The sequence below is a fragment of the Somniosus microcephalus genome, chromosome 24 (assembly GCF_052327205.1).
Source record: "Somniosus microcephalus isolate GS21.2 chromosome 24, FLI_Smic_1.0, whole genome shotgun sequence".
NCBI lineage: Eukaryota > Metazoa > Chordata > Chondrichthyes > Squaliformes > Somniosidae > Somniosus > Somniosus microcephalus.
The window spans coordinates 43,738,053-43,756,128 of NC_141010.1; the positions used below are offsets into that span (position 1 = coordinate 43,738,053).

Below are 18,076 nucleotides of genomic sequence, written 5' to 3' on the forward strand. Positions count from 1 at the left end.
ATATCAAAAGTCAAATCCCCAAATCTGGTATCTTAGAACCAATGTGAAAAATTTCAGGGTGGTTGTTCCTTTTGTCTAAAGTCTACTACATTGAACACAAACACAAGTAGCGTTGATATAGTGAATTCTATTTTAACATACTGGATACAGATTAACATCCTTTTATAAAGGGATAAACATGTCTTTTCGAGATCGGCTCTAAAACCATCTAAATACAAGTGTCTGATTCTGGTTTCGGACTGCCACTTTGGGCAGATTTACTTTAGTCTCACTTAATATGCTCATTCTATCAAGAGTTCAAGAAGGCCGACCACCTTCCCAAGGTCAACGAGGGATGGGCAATAAATGTTGGCCTTTCCAGCAACGCCCATATCCCGAGAATGAATAGAAGAAATAATAAAATTATTATGCCCCCTGTACAGCATCACCGTACCCATTACATGCATGAGCCACGGATAGTTGGCAAACAAAAATAATACCTTCAGCTCTTCCAAAAACCCAGTGCCCCAAAAACACCAGCCAGTGCCGTACTAAACCATACAGATCAGAAGGCTCAAATCGTTAAGCTATGCTGAGTTTGCCGATCTTAGCCGTGCCAGCAGTTGAGATGCTTCATTTGTTCCCAGCTTCCCTAGGATAGGGAGAGGAATAGTCAACCAGGGTGCTGCTCCCGATTGTGAACCTTGCTGGAAATGTGGGCGTGTTGCCCGTGACGTTTCCGGTGATAGAATAGCCGAGCGCCACTCACCATCTAGGCTCCAAAGTGAAGAATGCCCAGGTGGGTATAGCAAATGTCGCCAGGGTATTTGATTATGAAAGGGCGCTATGCATAGAGGGCAGTCAGTATCTGTGGAATAATATCCCAGCAAGGAGGTACTGTCTTCAGGGGAGGAGAACAGAAACTGTACATTTACTAAACCTTCATAGATCAATATAAACGTGATTAAAACAAACTTGGAAAATTGGGCAGTGCAGGGATGCAACCCACTGCCCCGGAACCATAATTTCTTGTGGAATATTTGATCATCTCATTCTATACTTAGTCGTGTAACCTTCAATCCCATTGCTAATCAGATGTTTTATGCAGCCACTTCTTTGAAGTTTTTCTTGGGTTTGGATAGTGAAAGTTCACCCCTTGACGCATTCCTTTCAGCCCCCCACTCCGGAAGAGGATTACCCCGAATTCATTGGGGAGAGTCCTCCGGGATACTTGGGTCATCAGCGGCAGCCATCGCCCTGGTCACAGGATGGGTACAGCGAGCCGCAGTCGCCAGTGGACTCACCATTATACCAACCCATTGGCCCACAGACTCCGCCAGGCTGGTCCTACGAGATGGACCAAGATGGACAGCTGCTTTATACCAATGAAGTTACCCAAGAAAAAGTAAGAATCATGTTACTGCACTTGTGCAGCTGTAGTGCACTGTATAGTGTATGAGATTTGTCACTTTCTAATCTGAAGGTAACAGCCCAGTTTTTTTTCCAGAGACTATGGGGTAGATTTTCCTGAAGCTGTCGGGAAGGAGGCGGGACTACAACTTTCGGGTTGTTGTCCCGCCTCCATCGAGATGCAGCCAATCCACGCGATTTTCACTTGATTGACCTTGTTGAGCCCGCCCAGCGGGCTCAGCAGGCCAATTAAGGGCCACCCGGCAACAGGTGGCATCACAGACTGAAATTTCATCTGTCAAGAGTTCTTGACAGATGAAATATCAGTGTTTCACAACTGTTTGAAGCTGTCAAACACTGACAGTCTGACTTCTAACCTGAGTCCTTCTACACAGACTCAGTTAGAACTGTCACCAGCAATGAAAGCTGAAGGCTGTCACTTTTGACAGATCGCAGCCATTTTGCTTTCTGTGCCGGCTGAGTAATGGACTCCCGAAACCTAGAGGAAGAAAGGCTGTTAAGGTAAGTACAGGTAATTTAAACTTCTTTAGACACACCAAACACACTTACCTTTGCACTTATGCACCCATCACTTACCTGAACACCGACATCGCGACCCCTCCAAGTCCTTCAACCTGACGGCCCGCCTGCTCTAACCTGGCGTGGTTTGGAGCCATCGAGAATCCCACACGACACTCCTCAAAATAAGGATTAGGCTAAAAACTGCCTGTTAACTACCTGTTAACAGGCAGTTAATTGGCACTAATCCCTTCCCGCCTCGGGTCGGCGGGTCCCAGTGCGGGGCGGGTACCCGCCTCCTGTGAAACTTACGTGGAGGTGGGTTTTGGGCGGGATGGTGTCGGGACCCACGAATTCAGGATTTTCCCCCCCCCCCACACGCCTGAAATCCCGCCTGACGGCTCCAGGAAAATCTACCCCTATGGCCTGGAAATGACACCATGGGAGACCAACACAGCAACACTTAATGCAATCGTATTTTTTCCTTTGTTATCTTAACTAACCTACTTAAAATAAATGACCCAGTGCGTCTGTTAAACTGGCGGAGGAAGAAATCTGATTCGATTGCATTAAGGGTTGGTATCAATTTCAAGGACGGTGCCTCTTATCCAGTATACATGGTCAAACGTTGCATGCCATTGACCCATCTATCCGGGAGGGTTACTGCCAATCTTCCCTCAAAGTTAGATCGACCAATTGTTCAGCCCCATCCCCCCACTCAAGGAAATTCCCATGCCAATTCCAAGGTAACCCACTGTAGGTCATTTCTCAGTAACCCTTTAGCAAGGAGGCCTGTTTGTTGAGTTACTTGCAAGACTGTCTTTCTACATAGAGATTTGAATGTAAATTTTACAAATTCACGCTTCCGACATGCAGTGCCAGCCGCTTGAGGCTTTGATCCAGGAGTAAGCATTTGTAAAAAATGTACCCTTCTGCTCGTGGGTCATTAATTACAGAGAACAATAAATACATTTCACCCTCATTTTAAATGTTAGTAGAGAACGAAAAGGCCAGCCCACCCTTGGCTGACATTAAAAATTTCACCTGTAATCGAACACGGATTAACAGAGCCCTCCATACACAGTTAAATGTGCGTGTGCAGCACACTGCATTCCCCCAATTTAAAAGCATGCGGAGCCAGCAGTATAGCTTAGTGCTGCCATTGAGCTGCATTGTTGCCATCTGGTGCCTGCACTGTGGCTGCAGCATGAGTGGCTCAGTTCACTTTTCCGTATCAATCCAGAATCTTGGATTTTGGGCTTTCGATGTTATAGCTGCTCAAACCTTGGCTCCAGTGGCTAATTGTCCGACAGCAATGCCTCCTTTTGTACTATGAAAGTGATGGTGTGTGTGACCTCGGTTTGTATTGTGTTGTTCCTCGCAGTGGATAAGGCACATTGACGCCAGTGGAAAGTTCTATTACTACAATCCAGATGGAGCCAAATCCGAGTGGGAACTTCCACAGGTAAGGAATCGCCATAGATATTGGAAGTTGAGCGGTAAAGGAACCTTGATCGATAACTGCCAGTCTTAAAGAGACAGCAGCCATTTTATGGCCCCTTATTATGTATCTAAAAAATAAAATCTCTCGTATTCCCCTTTTCACAGTCGAGCTGATCCAAAGCACTTCACAGTCAATGAATTACTTTTGAAGTGTAGTCACTGTTGTTTTGTAAGCTAACAGTATGTATTTAGTGAGAACAAGGTGTACTTCATATGACAACACATTACTGTATATTTATGGCCTTGGTAGCAGCATTGCTGCCTCTGAATCAGAAGATGCAGGGTTCAAACCCCACTCCAGACAGTCCCAGCGAGCGCGGGCTCTGGCTCTGTATTCTGGGTTGGCATCCAATGGGGAATACTTGCCTTGATGGGTCTGGGTGATCCTCCCTCACAGTATGGGTTGTGGGAGGCCATAAAACCCTCCTGCCCTGTGGGCTGGTATAAAGATGGTTACAGCCATTGGAGGAGCGTTCACATCGCAGTCTGTCAGATTGTTAATCAGCCTGCGTATTCCTCCACTATGTCGCACTATTCTCTCCAAGGGAAGAGTGTGAAGATAGGAAAACAACAACAATTGTATATTTAATGAGGGTAATGGGCGTTGGACTGTCCGGTTCACTACAGACTCATTGCAGTTTGTGTGATGAGAGTATCAGTGCCCATTAGTGGGAGGCTGAGTACGGCAATGGGTGTGAAGAACTCTGACTGTAATGAGGCAGCACTTACATAAGGTCACAGAGACTATAAATAAAATTAGTCCAAATTGCAGGCTAACGCCCCATTCAACTGCTGCTTCACATTTCCCAGTACGATCTGTTTTTTTTAGTTGCCAGTGAGATCACTCCCCAGAATCCAGTTACATTGTTGGCTGGATTTCTCCAGTTTGAACTCCTAGTGAGTTTGAGGATTATATTTGTCTTTCACTAGAATGGAGGGACCTTACAGTAAAGGCAATGTTTTTTAATCAACCTACTGTAAGATCAGAAATAACAACAGAAAACGCTGGAAAATCTCAGCAGGCCAGGGCAGCATCCGTGGAGAGAGAAACAGAGTTAACGGGGTAGATTTTCCCGAACCTGTCGGGAAGAAGGCGGGTCTTCCCCTTTCGGGTTTTTGACCCGCCTACTTCGGTCACCCAATCTGCGTTTGGTCTCCCCAATGTAGAGGAGACCACATTCCGCTTTGCGGAACACCTCCGTTCAGTCCGTAAGGGGGACCCCGAGCTTCCGGTGGCCTGTCACTTTAATTCACCGCTCCATTCCCACTCAGACCTCACTGTCCTCGGCCTCTTGCATTGTTCCATGGAAGCTCAGCGTAAGCTCGAGGAACAGCACCTCATCTTCCGATTAGGCACTCTACAGCCTTCCGGACTCAACATAGAGTTCAACAATTTCAGATCATAACCTTGGCCCCTATCACATATATATATTTTCTTTTTTTTATCCACAATTCTTGTTTGGCTTTTTTTCTCGTCCTCTTCTCTCCTACATGGCTGCTGTCCTTCATTCTGCCAGCGCAATTCACACCCCATCTAGAGCCATCCTTTGTTCCTTAACCTGTCCCATTACCACCTCCTCTCGCCTTCAATACCTCTTCATGTCTCTCAATGTCTCCCAATCTCTCCTGCTTTCTATCCTATCACTGACCTTCCCTTTTGTTCTTTCATCCCTAACCCCCTTTTCCCAGCCCCGAAACCTGCTTTCCATTTCCTGCTTTTTTCCAGTTCTGACGAAAGGTCATCGACCTGAAACGTTAACTCTGTTTCTCTCTCCACGGATGCTGCCCTGGCCTGCTGTGTTTTTCCAGCGTTTTCTGTTGTTAATTCGGATTTCCAGCATCCGCAGTATTTTGCTATCGTACTGTAAGATCAGGATAGATTGCTGTGAGGAATGGCCTCACCCTGGGCCGATTCCAGTCATATCGCCAGGGTAACAGGAGCTGGGATTAGATCTTCCTGGACCATCACCCAAATATTCTGTCCGAGGGTTTAGAATAAAATCTGACCTGTGTTGATTATCTCTCACTCAGTTAAAGCATCCGAAGGTTAGTTTTGACTTGAACTGTTAGATGTTGGTCTCAGTGATTCAGCTGTGGCTCAGTGGGCAGCACTCTCGCCTCTGTGTCAGAGGTTGTGGGTTCAAGTCCCACTCCAGAGACTTGAGCACAAAAATCTAGGCTGACACTCCAGTGCAGTACTGTAGCTGTGGTCATCTTTTGGAAATTGTTGCTGTATCATGCATTTACCCTATTTATTGTTCTGGTTTAAACTTTATTCTGAGTATTGTGAAAATCTCTCCTCCTCCTTTCATCAAGGCATTGACTCCTTGCTGGAGTACTGTTTCAAAGGTGTTACTCACCCTCCAGTACATCGGATATGTGTGAACTTAGACAGTAAAGCACCCAATTTTAGCCCCCCTCCCCACCTACCTGGTGGAAACCGGGCCGGGGGGGCAGTTAAAATGAGGGCAATCACTTACCCCCTTTGGTCCTGCTGCCTTTTCGCCATGTCCTGCTGTTAACCAGTTATTTTGAGCAGGCGAGCAGGACACCCACAGGAAGGAAGCCGGGTCCTTTTTTAAATATGTTGATCAGATCCTGATGATGTCATTGAGATCTGACTGCAATTTTAGTCGTTGGCGGGAGCTGGGGAGCAGTGACGGATTCCCCCCGCCCCCCCCCATTCCCCAGGCCAGACCAGCTGGGAGGGGGAATCGGGGCCAGAAGAGTTGTAAAATTTAATCTGAGGTTTCCTTGTGGGCCAGGAGGAGCAGGAGTGTTGTTCTGGGTCTCACAAGGAAGACTTGGACTTTCTGGCACCGGGCGCCCCCTGATCGTTTCCCATGGGTCCCCCTGCTGCGAGCTCCTACCGACGAATATGCGCCCCCGCCCACTGGCCTGATAGTAGAACAGGCCGGGTTCGGGCAGGACTCCGGGACAATTTATGGAATTGAGGTCCGGCCGTTAAGATCGACCGGGTCTCCACATCCCTGGACTCCCTGGATTTGCCGCTCTGCTTCAGGGCTTGCACACATGGTACTCGCACACCCCCCCTCCCCATTAAAATCGGGACTTGAGCGTTAGTAGGCTGTGTGTTTGGGGGGGTGCGGGGGAGATCACAGCCGACCCCAGTCTTCGCCTCACCCAATGTGCACACACATGCACTTTCAGCAGCAGCCACTGTATAATCATTAGGCGAGGGATAACCCCCGTCCTAGCCGGTCATTTAACCTGTGCAGGTAGAACATGTTACTGTTCCTCACTGTTTGCAGATCATTGCCTCCCGTAACCCATTGGAGTGGCGCCTCTTTTTTTTATACCTGCACCTTTTCAGGGGGTGATTGAGAAATTACCATTTTCCATCTGCTCAGATATATCCTTCCAAGTACAGGGAGTGACGTAATAAAGACTCCACTACGCACTTGGTTATACATAAAGCAAGGCTTTGATCGACTTGTAACAAAACATGGAGGTCTAGTTAGTAGTCACTTGCTTCCTGTTTCCAGACTGTCTCTGGCCAAGTTGGGCCCACGCCCGAGTATTTATACTCCTCAGGCGGCGCCCTCAGCTGGCCGTTCAGTAGTACTTCCTGAGTTACTTCTTGTAGAAGTTGTGATTTATGACAGGGAGCATGTACAACTCTTTAGGCTATTTGTTCCTGTTTGTGCAAGAAGAATAACTGATGTTTTCACCCCTCCTCCAGTATGGAATTCCCGCCAATCGACTTAGTACGGGGAATGGAGTGGACCAAGAAGGAAATCTAGTTTTCTCTAACTGGCGCCACGGCTCGACGCAGAAGCCAGTTCCACCATTGCGCTCCGATACTGAGGAGAAGGTGAGCGAAGTGAGGAATCTCTACATGGAGCTCTCCAAAGTTTTTAGCCTCAGGAGTCCTGACTGACCGGGGCTGGCTGCTGCAGTTGGGTTAGATGCTGACCTTTCACCTCTGGTACCTAGGTTGAAACCCAGACTCATGGGGTGAAAGTCTCTTCTGTCTTCTAGCTGTAAGGGTCCTATGTGAAATTTGTCCAGTCGGACTAATGTGCACGGGACCTTCTGGCTACTGATGGGGATCGACAGCCCCCCACCCCCACCCCCCGAAGGACCCGATTACCTGAAGACATTTGGGGGGTGGGGGTGGGTTTAGGCATTGGCAATCCTGTCCCCAGTAAGTGTGATTAGCAGTCTCACTTGGTGAAAGCAACAGGGTGCTTTGTGTTGGAGTCAAACTGGGGTAAAGTTGAATTGTTGGGTGGTGCCCCTCTTTGAACCTGATGCATTTGACCTGGGAGTAGACGGTGAAAAGTTACCAATTATCCATTAAGGATATTCAGCACCATGATGAACACAAACACATTCATACATTTGCTAAAATAAGTGGTGACATAATAAAGACTCACTACGCACTTGGTTGTACATAAAGCAAGGCTTTAATCGACTTGTAACAAAACATGGAGGTCTAGTTAGTAGTCACTAGCTTCCTGTTTCCAGATTGTCTCTGGCCAAGTTGGGCCCACGCCCGAGTATTTATACTCCTTGGACGGCGCCCTCAGCTGGCCATTCAGTCGTACTTCCTGAGTTACTTCTTGTAGAAGTTGCGATTTATGACAAGTGGAATATCTTGACTGGAGTATCACACAGACAGGTGCCAGTACCAGCCTAGTGTGAGTTTATGGGACCTTGGAGCAGTTTTTTTCAAACATGTATAAAGAGGATAGCTTGACGTTTTTTCTGCAAGTTATTGGAAAACAATGGATGTTGTTACCCTGTGACTCATTTGGCGAGGAGCCTTGCATTCTGCTTTTAACATCACCAGTCCCTGAATAAAATTATGATTTGTGCTTCTTTCATGAACCGTAAGCAATTCTGTGGTTTGACAACTTCACCATTTTGTTAATTGACTTTCATTGAAAGTGACAGCTGCTGCTGATCACAGGTCAGGGCCCAGCCACTTTTTCAAATGGGCGCGTGCCAGTGTGCCAATCTGATTGGTTCTCTTCACGCCACCCCAGCAATAACTTGCCTTAACAATATCTCCGAGGAGCAGATCATGTCCAATGCCAGCTGCTCTGGTGGAAACAGTTGTGTGAGATTGCCAAGTTTGCTGGGTTAGGGCCGGCTCTGTGTTGCAGACTGTCTTCCACAGGGAGCTGGGTCAAGGCTGGCCAAACCCACTTTAAGCCACTTACAATTATTAAGCAGAAGAAACTTTTCATCAGTCTGGCCTGGATTCACCCAGAAAGGAAAAAACCATGTTCCAACTTACTGTGCCCACTCAGCCCCTGTGAGCTGCTGACTTCATCTGGGAACGGATACTGTCAAGAAACAATGTGAGCCCCAAAATTTCTCCATCGAATTCTGTCACCGGAAGGACATCCGTCAGTTGTGACCCTGACCCCGGCCTATTTCATGGGGTCAGGGTCACTGGCGTTTTGAGAGTGGGTGCCCGGGTCATTTACTGAGCTGCTGGCGTACCTGCCTCAGGTTCTGGGATGAACGCTACAACACCTTGCTCCAATGTAGGTTGGCCATTACTCGCCTCCCATTACAGTACCACCGCAGACCAGCTGCCTGTTGGATTTTCTTCCTCTGTCCACCTAGATTGCACTGGTTTCCCAGAGCACTGGCACAGGAAATTTGAGGCCGTGGTCACTTACTACTGGTCCGAGTTGAAATCATTGTCGGGACTCGATGCAACTGGTCTCTTTATATGTGTGTTCTATATTACAGGCAGTACTCTATGGGGTAAATCCAATGATTCAGATCTCCCAAGCTTGAAGGGAGTGGTGTTTGAGAGAGGACGGCGACAGCTCAATACAGACTCTCTGGTTCATGCCCCCTTCCAGAATGCTGGATCAATAAATTTACCTATATAGCTATCTGACACCCTTCATCTTTACAGTTTAACAACAACTTGCATTTATATATATGACACCTTTAACAGTAAAACATACCAAGGAGCGTCACAGACGCATAATTAGAAAAAAATTTACACCGAGCCAAAGAAGGAGACATTAGCCCTGGTGACCAAAAGCTTGGTCAAAGAGGAGGTTATAAGGAGCATCTTAAAGGAGGAGCGAGAGAGGCGGAGAGGTTTAGGGAGGGAATTCCGGAACTTAGGGACTAGACTGCAATGGTGGGTGAAGGAAGGGGAGGATGCACAAGAGGCCAGAATCCTGAAGCCACCCAGCTTCCAGTCCATGTAGTTCTGACTTGTCTCAGCACTTGGCAATTAAGGCCTCTCGAACCCGGTGAACTTGGGGACTCAACCACTGCATTGACTATTTACTGGTCTGAATCGGGTCCAAAATATTGGTAACTATTTCTGAACATTTAGAGAACATTATTTTTGTGTTGTGTATGTAGTTTGGTAAGGGACAGTGCACCTGTTTTTAAAATGCAAAAAAATGTATTGGGACCCTCCCATTATAATAAGGACAAGATGATGAGAATTTGTGTGTGGGGAATTGAATCACAGATCATCCAGTTAATAATGAATTCAAAATTGTAACTCACGTATGGGCATAAAAATGGACTTTGAAATGTTAAAACCCAAATGATGCATGCCATTGAGTATGGCCATTAGATGACCTATACTGTGTGATATGTTATGAGGCAAAATATAGTGGATATATAGTAAGATTTATTTTCCTTAAAATGCCAGGGATTATGCAATGGGCCAGATATTTGTCCACTGTGGTTGGAAAGTTTAGCCCATGATGAATTGGGTTTGTGCCTTATTCTTGTTTTCGGTGCTGTGCGTGTGTGGAATTTATTCCAGGGCGTTTCAACACAACTGTCTCATGTCATCCCCCTACTTCTGAAGAGAGTTGAAAAAAATACTTTAGTGAGTCACAACATCCTGGAAAAATGACCACACAACAGCAAAGACAGGAATAAGGCGGAAACCCAGTTCATCCCGTTTAGTCCCTGACATTCCCACTTGAGCGACGTTACTAAATACTGGACATATCACGCGCGGTCTGCAACGACTGCAATCTCAGAGATCACTTGTTTCCAAGCTGAGCATTCATGATATTTCATTCATGGCCCATTAACTACAGACACAAACATTCTCCCATTTATTTGTTAAAATAGGTACTTCATCCCCAAATGTTCTCAGGATAAATAATCTGTTGCAGATTTGACTAGCGTCCTTAGCCTTTGGGCTCCTCTCTTCTGCCCTCCCATAACCTGCTCCAGAATCCCCATAAGCAAGTACAAATTTGTCACATAATGTAAGCACGAGCAACTGACTGAGAGCAGTTTTAACGTGAATTAATTGCTGTTCTGTTTCTTTAAGGCGCCAATCGCTACCCACAGACGAAATGCGTCTGATTTCAGTGCCGAGATTGCACTTGGGAACCGTGTTGAGATCCTGCTCCCTCACGTTAGTGTCTCCTGCTTGTGAGCGAGGCCTTGCCGTTCTTCACACTGATCCACTTTTACACTAATCCTATAACCCACTTATGACACGCGGCTGTATCCCCATCAAAGCCTACTCTTGATGCATGAATTATACTTCATGAGGGATCCTGTCTGCTGGTGGCTTCTTTTTACATCTCTGAATTTTTAACTGTATCTGGTTCTTTTCTAGGTGTAATCTCTACCTTGTGCCTGACATCTTTTCAATCCATTAACGTTCATTTGCTGTTGGCTGGGGCTATCCATTGTTACTGAGGTTCTTACCATTTACTGCAGGAATACTCTAGCTTGAGGCACTGGCAAACCAATTTGCCACTGGGGGTGTTTCGAGTCTTCATTCATTCCTGGCCTGCAGCTAATTTCTGTTCACCAAATAACGCAGCTGTTCACCGGGGAGATCGATGTGTCATGGGCAAGGCATGCGACTGGGCCTGTAGGCCTCGTTCGTTGCTCCTGCGTTTCAGCCTGTACTCATCTGCTTCTTTTCAATTGTTTAGTCGCAATCGCTGGACAAAGCTGGAATTCTAAACAAAGCCAAGGTGGCAGATAATGGGAAGCGCATCAGGTAAGAAGCCTTTCTGAGCTCGCTCGAAGACTCTTGTGGGGTTTCGTAGCTGCACCAGTTCTGGAGTTAAACACGTGGCCAAATTCACTGATGTTTAGTTTGCTTGTATGATAAGCGAGATGCTAATTAAAGCAATGCTACTTCCTTCCTGCCCCTTGTTTCTCAGAGGCCTTACCAGTTCACAGATTAAATAATGCAAGTTAAATATAAAGGCGAGTCCTTTTCTTTAATGAAAGCAGAAAATGCTGGAAATTCCCAGCACGGCAGGCAGCATCTGTGGAGAGAGAAACGGAGTTGACGTTTCAGGTCGATGATCTTTGATCAGAACTGGAAAAAGTTAGAGATGTAGCAGATTCTTAAGCAGGTGCAGAGGCAGGGAAAAGGGGGAGGAGAGGAAAGAACAAAAGGGAAGGTCTGTGATAGGGTAGAAGGCAGCTGTCATTCAAAGACAAGAGGGATGATGGTGCAAGGCAAAAGGTCATGGTAATGGGACAAGTAAAGAAACAAAAAGATGGGTCTAGAGGAGGTACGGGATGATAGCATAGTGGTTATGTTACTGGACAATTGATCCAGAGACATGGGTTCAAATCCCTGCATGGCAGCTGGGGAATTTAAATTCAGATAATTAACTAAACCTGGAATAAAAAGCTAGCATCAGTAATGGTGACCATGAAACTATCGGATTGTTGTAAAAACCTATCTGGTTCACTAATTCCCTTTAGGGAAGGAAATCTGGTCTATGTGATTTACTCTTAACTGCAAGCCACTCAGCTGTAACAGTCTGCTACAAAGATATACTAAGAATAAAACTGAACGGACCACCTCGCACAGGACACAACAACGGCACACCCAGCCCAGTCGACACTGCAAAGTCCTCCTCACTAACATCTGGGAACTTGTGCCAAAATTGGGAGAGCCGTCCCACAGATTAGTCAAGCAACAGCCTGACATAGTCATACTCACAGAATCATACCTTTCAGCCAAAGTTCCAGACTCCTCCATCACCATCCCTGGGTATGTCCTGTCCAACCGACATGACAGAACCACCAGAGGTGGCGGTACAGTGGTATACAGTCGGGAGGGAGTGGCCCTGGGAGTCCTAAACATTCATTCTGGACCCCATTAAGTCTCATGGCATCAGGTCAAACATGGGCAAGGAAAAATCCTGCTACTGCCCTCTCTCAGCTGATGAATCAGTGCTCCTCCATGTTGAACACCACATGGAAGAAGCACTGAGAGTAGCAAGGGCACAGAATGTACTCAAGGTGGGGGATTTCAATGTCCATCACCAAGAGTGACTCGGTGGCACCACTACTGGCCGAGTTCTGAAGGACATAGACACCAGCCTGCGGCAGGTGGTGAGAGAACCAAAATGAGGGAAAAACCTACTTGACCTCGTTCTCACCAATCTACCTGTCGCAGATGCATCTGTTCACGACAGTATTGGTAGGAGTGATCACCGCTCAGTCCTTGTGGAGACGAAGTTCCGTCTTCACACTGAGGACACTCTCCATCGTGTTGTGTGGCACTACCACCGTGCTAAATGGGATAGATTCAGAACAGATCTAGCAGCTCAAAACTGGGCATTCATGAGGTGCTGTGGGCCATCAGCAGCAGCAGAATTGTATTCCACCACAATCTGTAACCTCATGGCCCGGCATATCCCTCACTGTACAATTAACATCAAGCCAGGGGACCAACCCTGGTTCAATGAGGAGTGTAGAAGAGCATGCCAGGAGCAGCACCAGGCGTACCTAAAAATGAGGTGCCAACCTGGGGAAGCTGCAACACAGGACTACATATATACTAAACGGTAGAAACAGCATGCTCTAGACAGAGCTAAGCAATCCCACATCCATCTTCAGCTGCTTCATCAATGACCTTCCATCCTAGGGTCAGAAGTGGGGATGTTCACTGATGATTGCACAGTGTTCAGTTCCATTCGCAACTCTCCAGATAATGAAGCATTCCGTGCCCACGTGCAGCAAGACCTGGACAACTTTCAGGCTTGGGCTGATAAGTGGCAAGTTACATTCGCGCTGCACAAGTGCCAGGCAATGACTATCTCCAACAAGAGAGAGTCTAACCACCTCCGCTTGACGGGATTACCATCAGCGAATTCCCCACCACCAACATCCTGGGGGTCACCATTGACAAGAAACTTAACTGAACCAGCCACATAAACACTGTGGCTGCAACAGCAGGTCAGAGGCTGGGTATTCTGCAGCGAGTGTCTCACCTCCTGACTCCCCAAAGCCTTTCCACCATCTATAAGGCACAAGTCAGGAGTGTGATGGAATACTCTCCACTTGCCTGGATGAGTGCAGCTCCAACAACACTCAAGAAGCTCGCCACCATCCAGGACAAAGCCACCCGCTTGATTGGCACCCCATCCACCACCTTAAACATTCACTCCCTCCACCACCGGCATACCGTGGCTGCAGTGTGTACCATCTACAAGATGCACTGCAGAAACTCGCCAAGGCTTCTTTGGCAGCACCTCCCAAACCCGCGACCTCTTCCACCTAGAAGGACAAGGGCAGCAGGCGCATGGGAACACCACCACCTCCAAGTTCCCCTCCAAGTCTCACACCATCCTGACTTGGAAGTATATCGCTATTCCTTCATCGTCGCTGGGTCAAAATCCTGGAACTCCCTCCCTAACAGCACTATGGGAGTACCTTCACCACACGCAGTTGAAGGCGGCGGCTCACCACCACCTTCTCGAGGGCAATTAGGGATGGGCAATAAATGCTGGCCTTGCCAGCGACGCCGACACCCCATGAACGAATTTTTTTTTAAAGCTATCCCTAGTTAGGTTACTGTAAAACCTGATGGGGGGGAAAATTGGCACATGCCCCCTTTGGGGCGATAACTTCGCTACTTTTAGCGCCCCGAAAATGTTAGCGCCCCCGTGCCCGAAATTCAATGGTAACGCCCCAAGCAGCAGGCGGGTGCTACTGGAAGTGCTCCCCCTCCCTCTTGGGGTACTCCCACTGAATATCGTGGCACTACGTGCAGCAGTGCCACGCGCGCCAGCACGTAGCGCCACATTACTGCAGGCCTCCCTTCCCTGATTAAAGGGGCCCTGCTGGACCACCGGGGAGCGGGGTGCCGGCAAAAGAGCCCGGCACTCGAGGAATGGCCGGCACCCCGCAGGAGGAGGCCAGAGGGGGCAGGTGCTGGCAGGCGGCCCCAAAAAAATGGCTGCCCAGCACCTGCCCTTTAATTATCACTGCCCTGGCCGCAAAAACGCCCCCCTGACCCTGTCAGACATAGCGTCTGGCGGTAGGTCTGGGGGCACAAGCTAAGTTTGCGGCCGGGGCGTAAGCGGGGGGCTGCACATGGCGATGACGTCATTGACAGAGGCGCAGCGCCGCGGGGCACTACCAGCTACCGCCACTGCTAACCTCCTGCTGGATTTCGCGGGAGGCGTTGGTGCCGCTGTGCCTGGGCGCTAGTTTCTTTGTGCCCCGTTAGCGCCCCCTTGGGTGCTAACTGGAGGCGCAAAGCAACCGAATTTTTCCCTCAATGTTATCTGCACTGTGGGGTCAAGCCCCATGGTAAAGACAAGCAATCCCATAAACCTCTACCTTAAAACCTCCAACACTAAATAAAGTTAGACTGCAGTTAACATTTCTTGTGAACGGAAAGATAATATCACAAAACAACATTTTTATGTGGACTGTAGGGGTTAATTCTACACTTTAGTGTCCCAGCACAGAGCATTGCACAACAGGAATTGCATATTGGTAATTTGTGCGGGGGCGGGGGCAGCGTGCCTAGTTCTAATGGCTCAAAAATCATGCCCGCCGCTAATCAGGATACTGACCTTCCTGCCCATGTTCCCAATATACGCACTTGTCATTCGATACTCTGTGCCAGTCATGCTAACTCGTAAAACTTATCCCTTAGTACACAATAGTACTGTGCAATACTTTATTGCTGTACTTTGATTACTGCAATATACAGCAAATAAGGAAACCAAGTGCTGCTGTTTCTCAGTAAATGAACAGTAATGACATTCTCTGTGTGATCACCATCAATGCTCAAGGACGTGCAGTGCACAGGTACTTGGATTCTCACCACTCAATAGTTACAAACACAATATTCCCACCTCCAAGCATTCAATTATTTATCACTCTGAGAAAACAGGATGTTCCATTTTGTAACTGAACCTGGAGGGTGAATGTTGATGATTAACTGATTGGTCTGGACCACTCTTGCATATCCTCTGAATCACATGGTTAGCCGCACCCTATCCATTAGTCTCTCATTAATACGTTCCAAGTATCTTAAATACCAATGAGGTTTCATCACTTTAATGAATCTGTTAAACTTCAGTCAACTGCACTAGGCCACTGTAGTCCAAAGGATTGATTTTTCCGAATCCTCGCAATCCATTCGTGCGCGTCTGAAAATCCTCCAGGTGCCCGCCATTTTCCATTGTGCGCTTGTGGCCTCCAAGGTACCTCATCGCTTGCGAGGATTCTGAAAGTTTACCTCAAAACGTCCTCCCTTGGGAAAGAGCAAGGAAATGGGATTTGAGTTGATGGGCTCCGACGTAGAGCCAGCACTAGTGCAGGCACAATTGCCTCCTTCTGCGCTGAAACTTCAATTATTCAAAAATTCTTCAGGGGATCCCACTCAAATGTGTAAACCCCACTGAGCTGTCAAAACCTGGCTATATGGACCGTGGGTAGGGAGTGGGAGGGGGCAAGAGTTCCTCTGCTCGCTATACGTTAGTGGCATCATCAACATAACATTCATGATTTCACTAGAACCAGTGGTCAGAGGAAAGCTGCCCTCTTCACCTCCCCACTCCACCCACCGCCAGAAGGCGTTTAGATTGAAGGTCTCCAAGTGTCCGCTTGCTGATTGCTAGACTAATACTTTATACAGTTGTTCAATTGGTTGGAAATGTGCTCGGGTGTTTCAGCATGGCGAACGTGCTACATTGAACCTTGGTTTTCATTTTAGGAAAAACTGGGCATCCTCGTGGACTGTGCTACAGGGTGGAATTCTGACGTTTTACAAAGATCCCAAGAATCAGTCTGCAGGCAGCCTGGTAACCAGATTTAAACTGGAATACTCCAAAGAGTGACTGATAGAAATGGGATGAGGGTCATTTTCAACTTCGCCGCCCGGGCAGTAATCGGAAGGAACGGATTGGCCGGCTGTTGTAGAGCCCGCCCGATTATCATTGCATTGAGATCAATGGAATAAATATCATTGTCATTATCATCAACAACTTGTCTTTATATAGCAACTTTAACATAGGAAAAACATCCAAAATTGCTTCAGAGTTGCAATCAGAGAAAAATGGACGCTGAGACAAAGAAGGAGATATTAGGAGGAGACCCTAAAAGCTTGTTCAAAGAGGTAGGTTTTAGGGAGGAGATTAAAGGAGGTGGAGAGGCATTTAGGGAGGGAATTCCAGCATGTGAGACCTAGATGGGGGTAAGGCTGTAGGACATTGCAGAAATAAAGAGGGGCAAGGCGATGAAGGTACTTGAACATGAGGATGAGAATCTGAGGTATTGGGGGACCAGGAGCCGATGTACGTCAGCAAGGACAGAGGTGATGGGTGTGCGGGATCGGATATGGGCAGCAGAGTTTTGGATGAGCTGAGGTGGAGGATGGGTGGCTGGCCAGGAGAGCAGTGGAATAGTTGAGCCTGGAGTTGACAAAGGCTTGGATGAGGCTTTCAGTGGCAGATAGGATGAGGCAGGGGCGGAGTCAGGCGATGTTAAGGAGGTGGAAGTAGGTGGTCTTTCAATGTGGAGCACATGGGGTTGGAAACTCACTAAGGGACAAATAGGGTGTCGAGATTGTGAACCGTCTGGTTCAGCCTGAGACAATGGCCAACGGGCAATGCGTTTCACCAGATTACCGCAGCAAAGTTGAAAATGACCTCCAATATTTTTTTAACCCATGTTGTAATTTCTGTTTCTCTAAATGTTTCTCTAAATGCAAGTTATAAGGATAAATTTTGCTTTGTACAATAAACCTTTAACATGTACGGGACAAGATGGAGACATTAGCCTAGCTGTCCGTACTTATCATGATTCTCAATAATAAGCAACAACTCTTGGGTTTACAAACATACAAAATTGACAGGCATGAAAAGATGAGCTGGTCCATCAAGTCTGCCCCACTCCATGTTGGCCGGAGCATCATGAACTAAACACTTCCTTCCTCCCCCCACCCCACCTCCACCCCCGCAGTCATGTAATCCCCTGGGAGAGGCGAAAAAAACTCACGGCCAATAAGGGAAAATTTAGTACATCAAGGGGTAAGAAATTGGACGTGCGCCCAAAATGGCCAATGTGACAGTAGAGCGATTGCTCGCGTTTCTGGCTGTGCGAGCGCGATGCCCGTGCCAATCTCGGCACTGGGTCCCATTTTGGCGCGCTGTGGGCACTAAGCGGGCAACCGGAAGCAGCTCGCTGTTATCAATGGTAGCGATTTGAGCCAGCTGTGACACTAGTAGAGGCCCTCAGGTAGGCCCTGTGTGGGGAGGTGATGCTGAGAGGGGGTGAGCCTGGGCTGGCAGCGGCCCTCGGGTAGGCTCTGTGTGGGGAGGTGATGCTGAGAGGGGGTGAGCCTGGGCTGGCAGCGGCCCTCAGGTAGGCCCTGTGTGGGCAGGCGATGCTGAGAGTGGGTGAGCCTGGG

General features: G+C 47.7%; 1 protein-coding gene across 2 annotated transcripts in view; it reads left to right on the top strand.

Moving 5' to 3' along the window:
• The window catches only part of LOC147101454 (rho GTPase-activating protein 27-like), a 231,077-nt gene that overhangs the window by 177,445 nt on the left and 35,556 nt on the right, over nt 1-18,076 (top strand). The window contains exons 4-9 of one of the 2 annotated variants that reach the window (XM_085966576.1): nt 1,154-1,384; nt 3,293-3,373; nt 7,115-7,246; nt 10,715-10,801; nt 11,334-11,401; nt 16,382-16,469. In XM_085966576.1, the coding sequence (XP_085822702.1) occupies nt 1,154-1,384; nt 3,293-3,373; nt 7,115-7,246; nt 10,715-10,801; nt 11,334-11,401; nt 16,382-16,469 (687 nt within the window). The remainder of the gene's footprint in view (nt 1-1,153; nt 1,385-3,292; nt 3,374-7,114; nt 7,247-10,714; nt 10,802-11,333; nt 11,402-16,381; nt 16,470-18,076) is intronic. The other variant, XM_085966575.1, reaches the window with a different exon arrangement.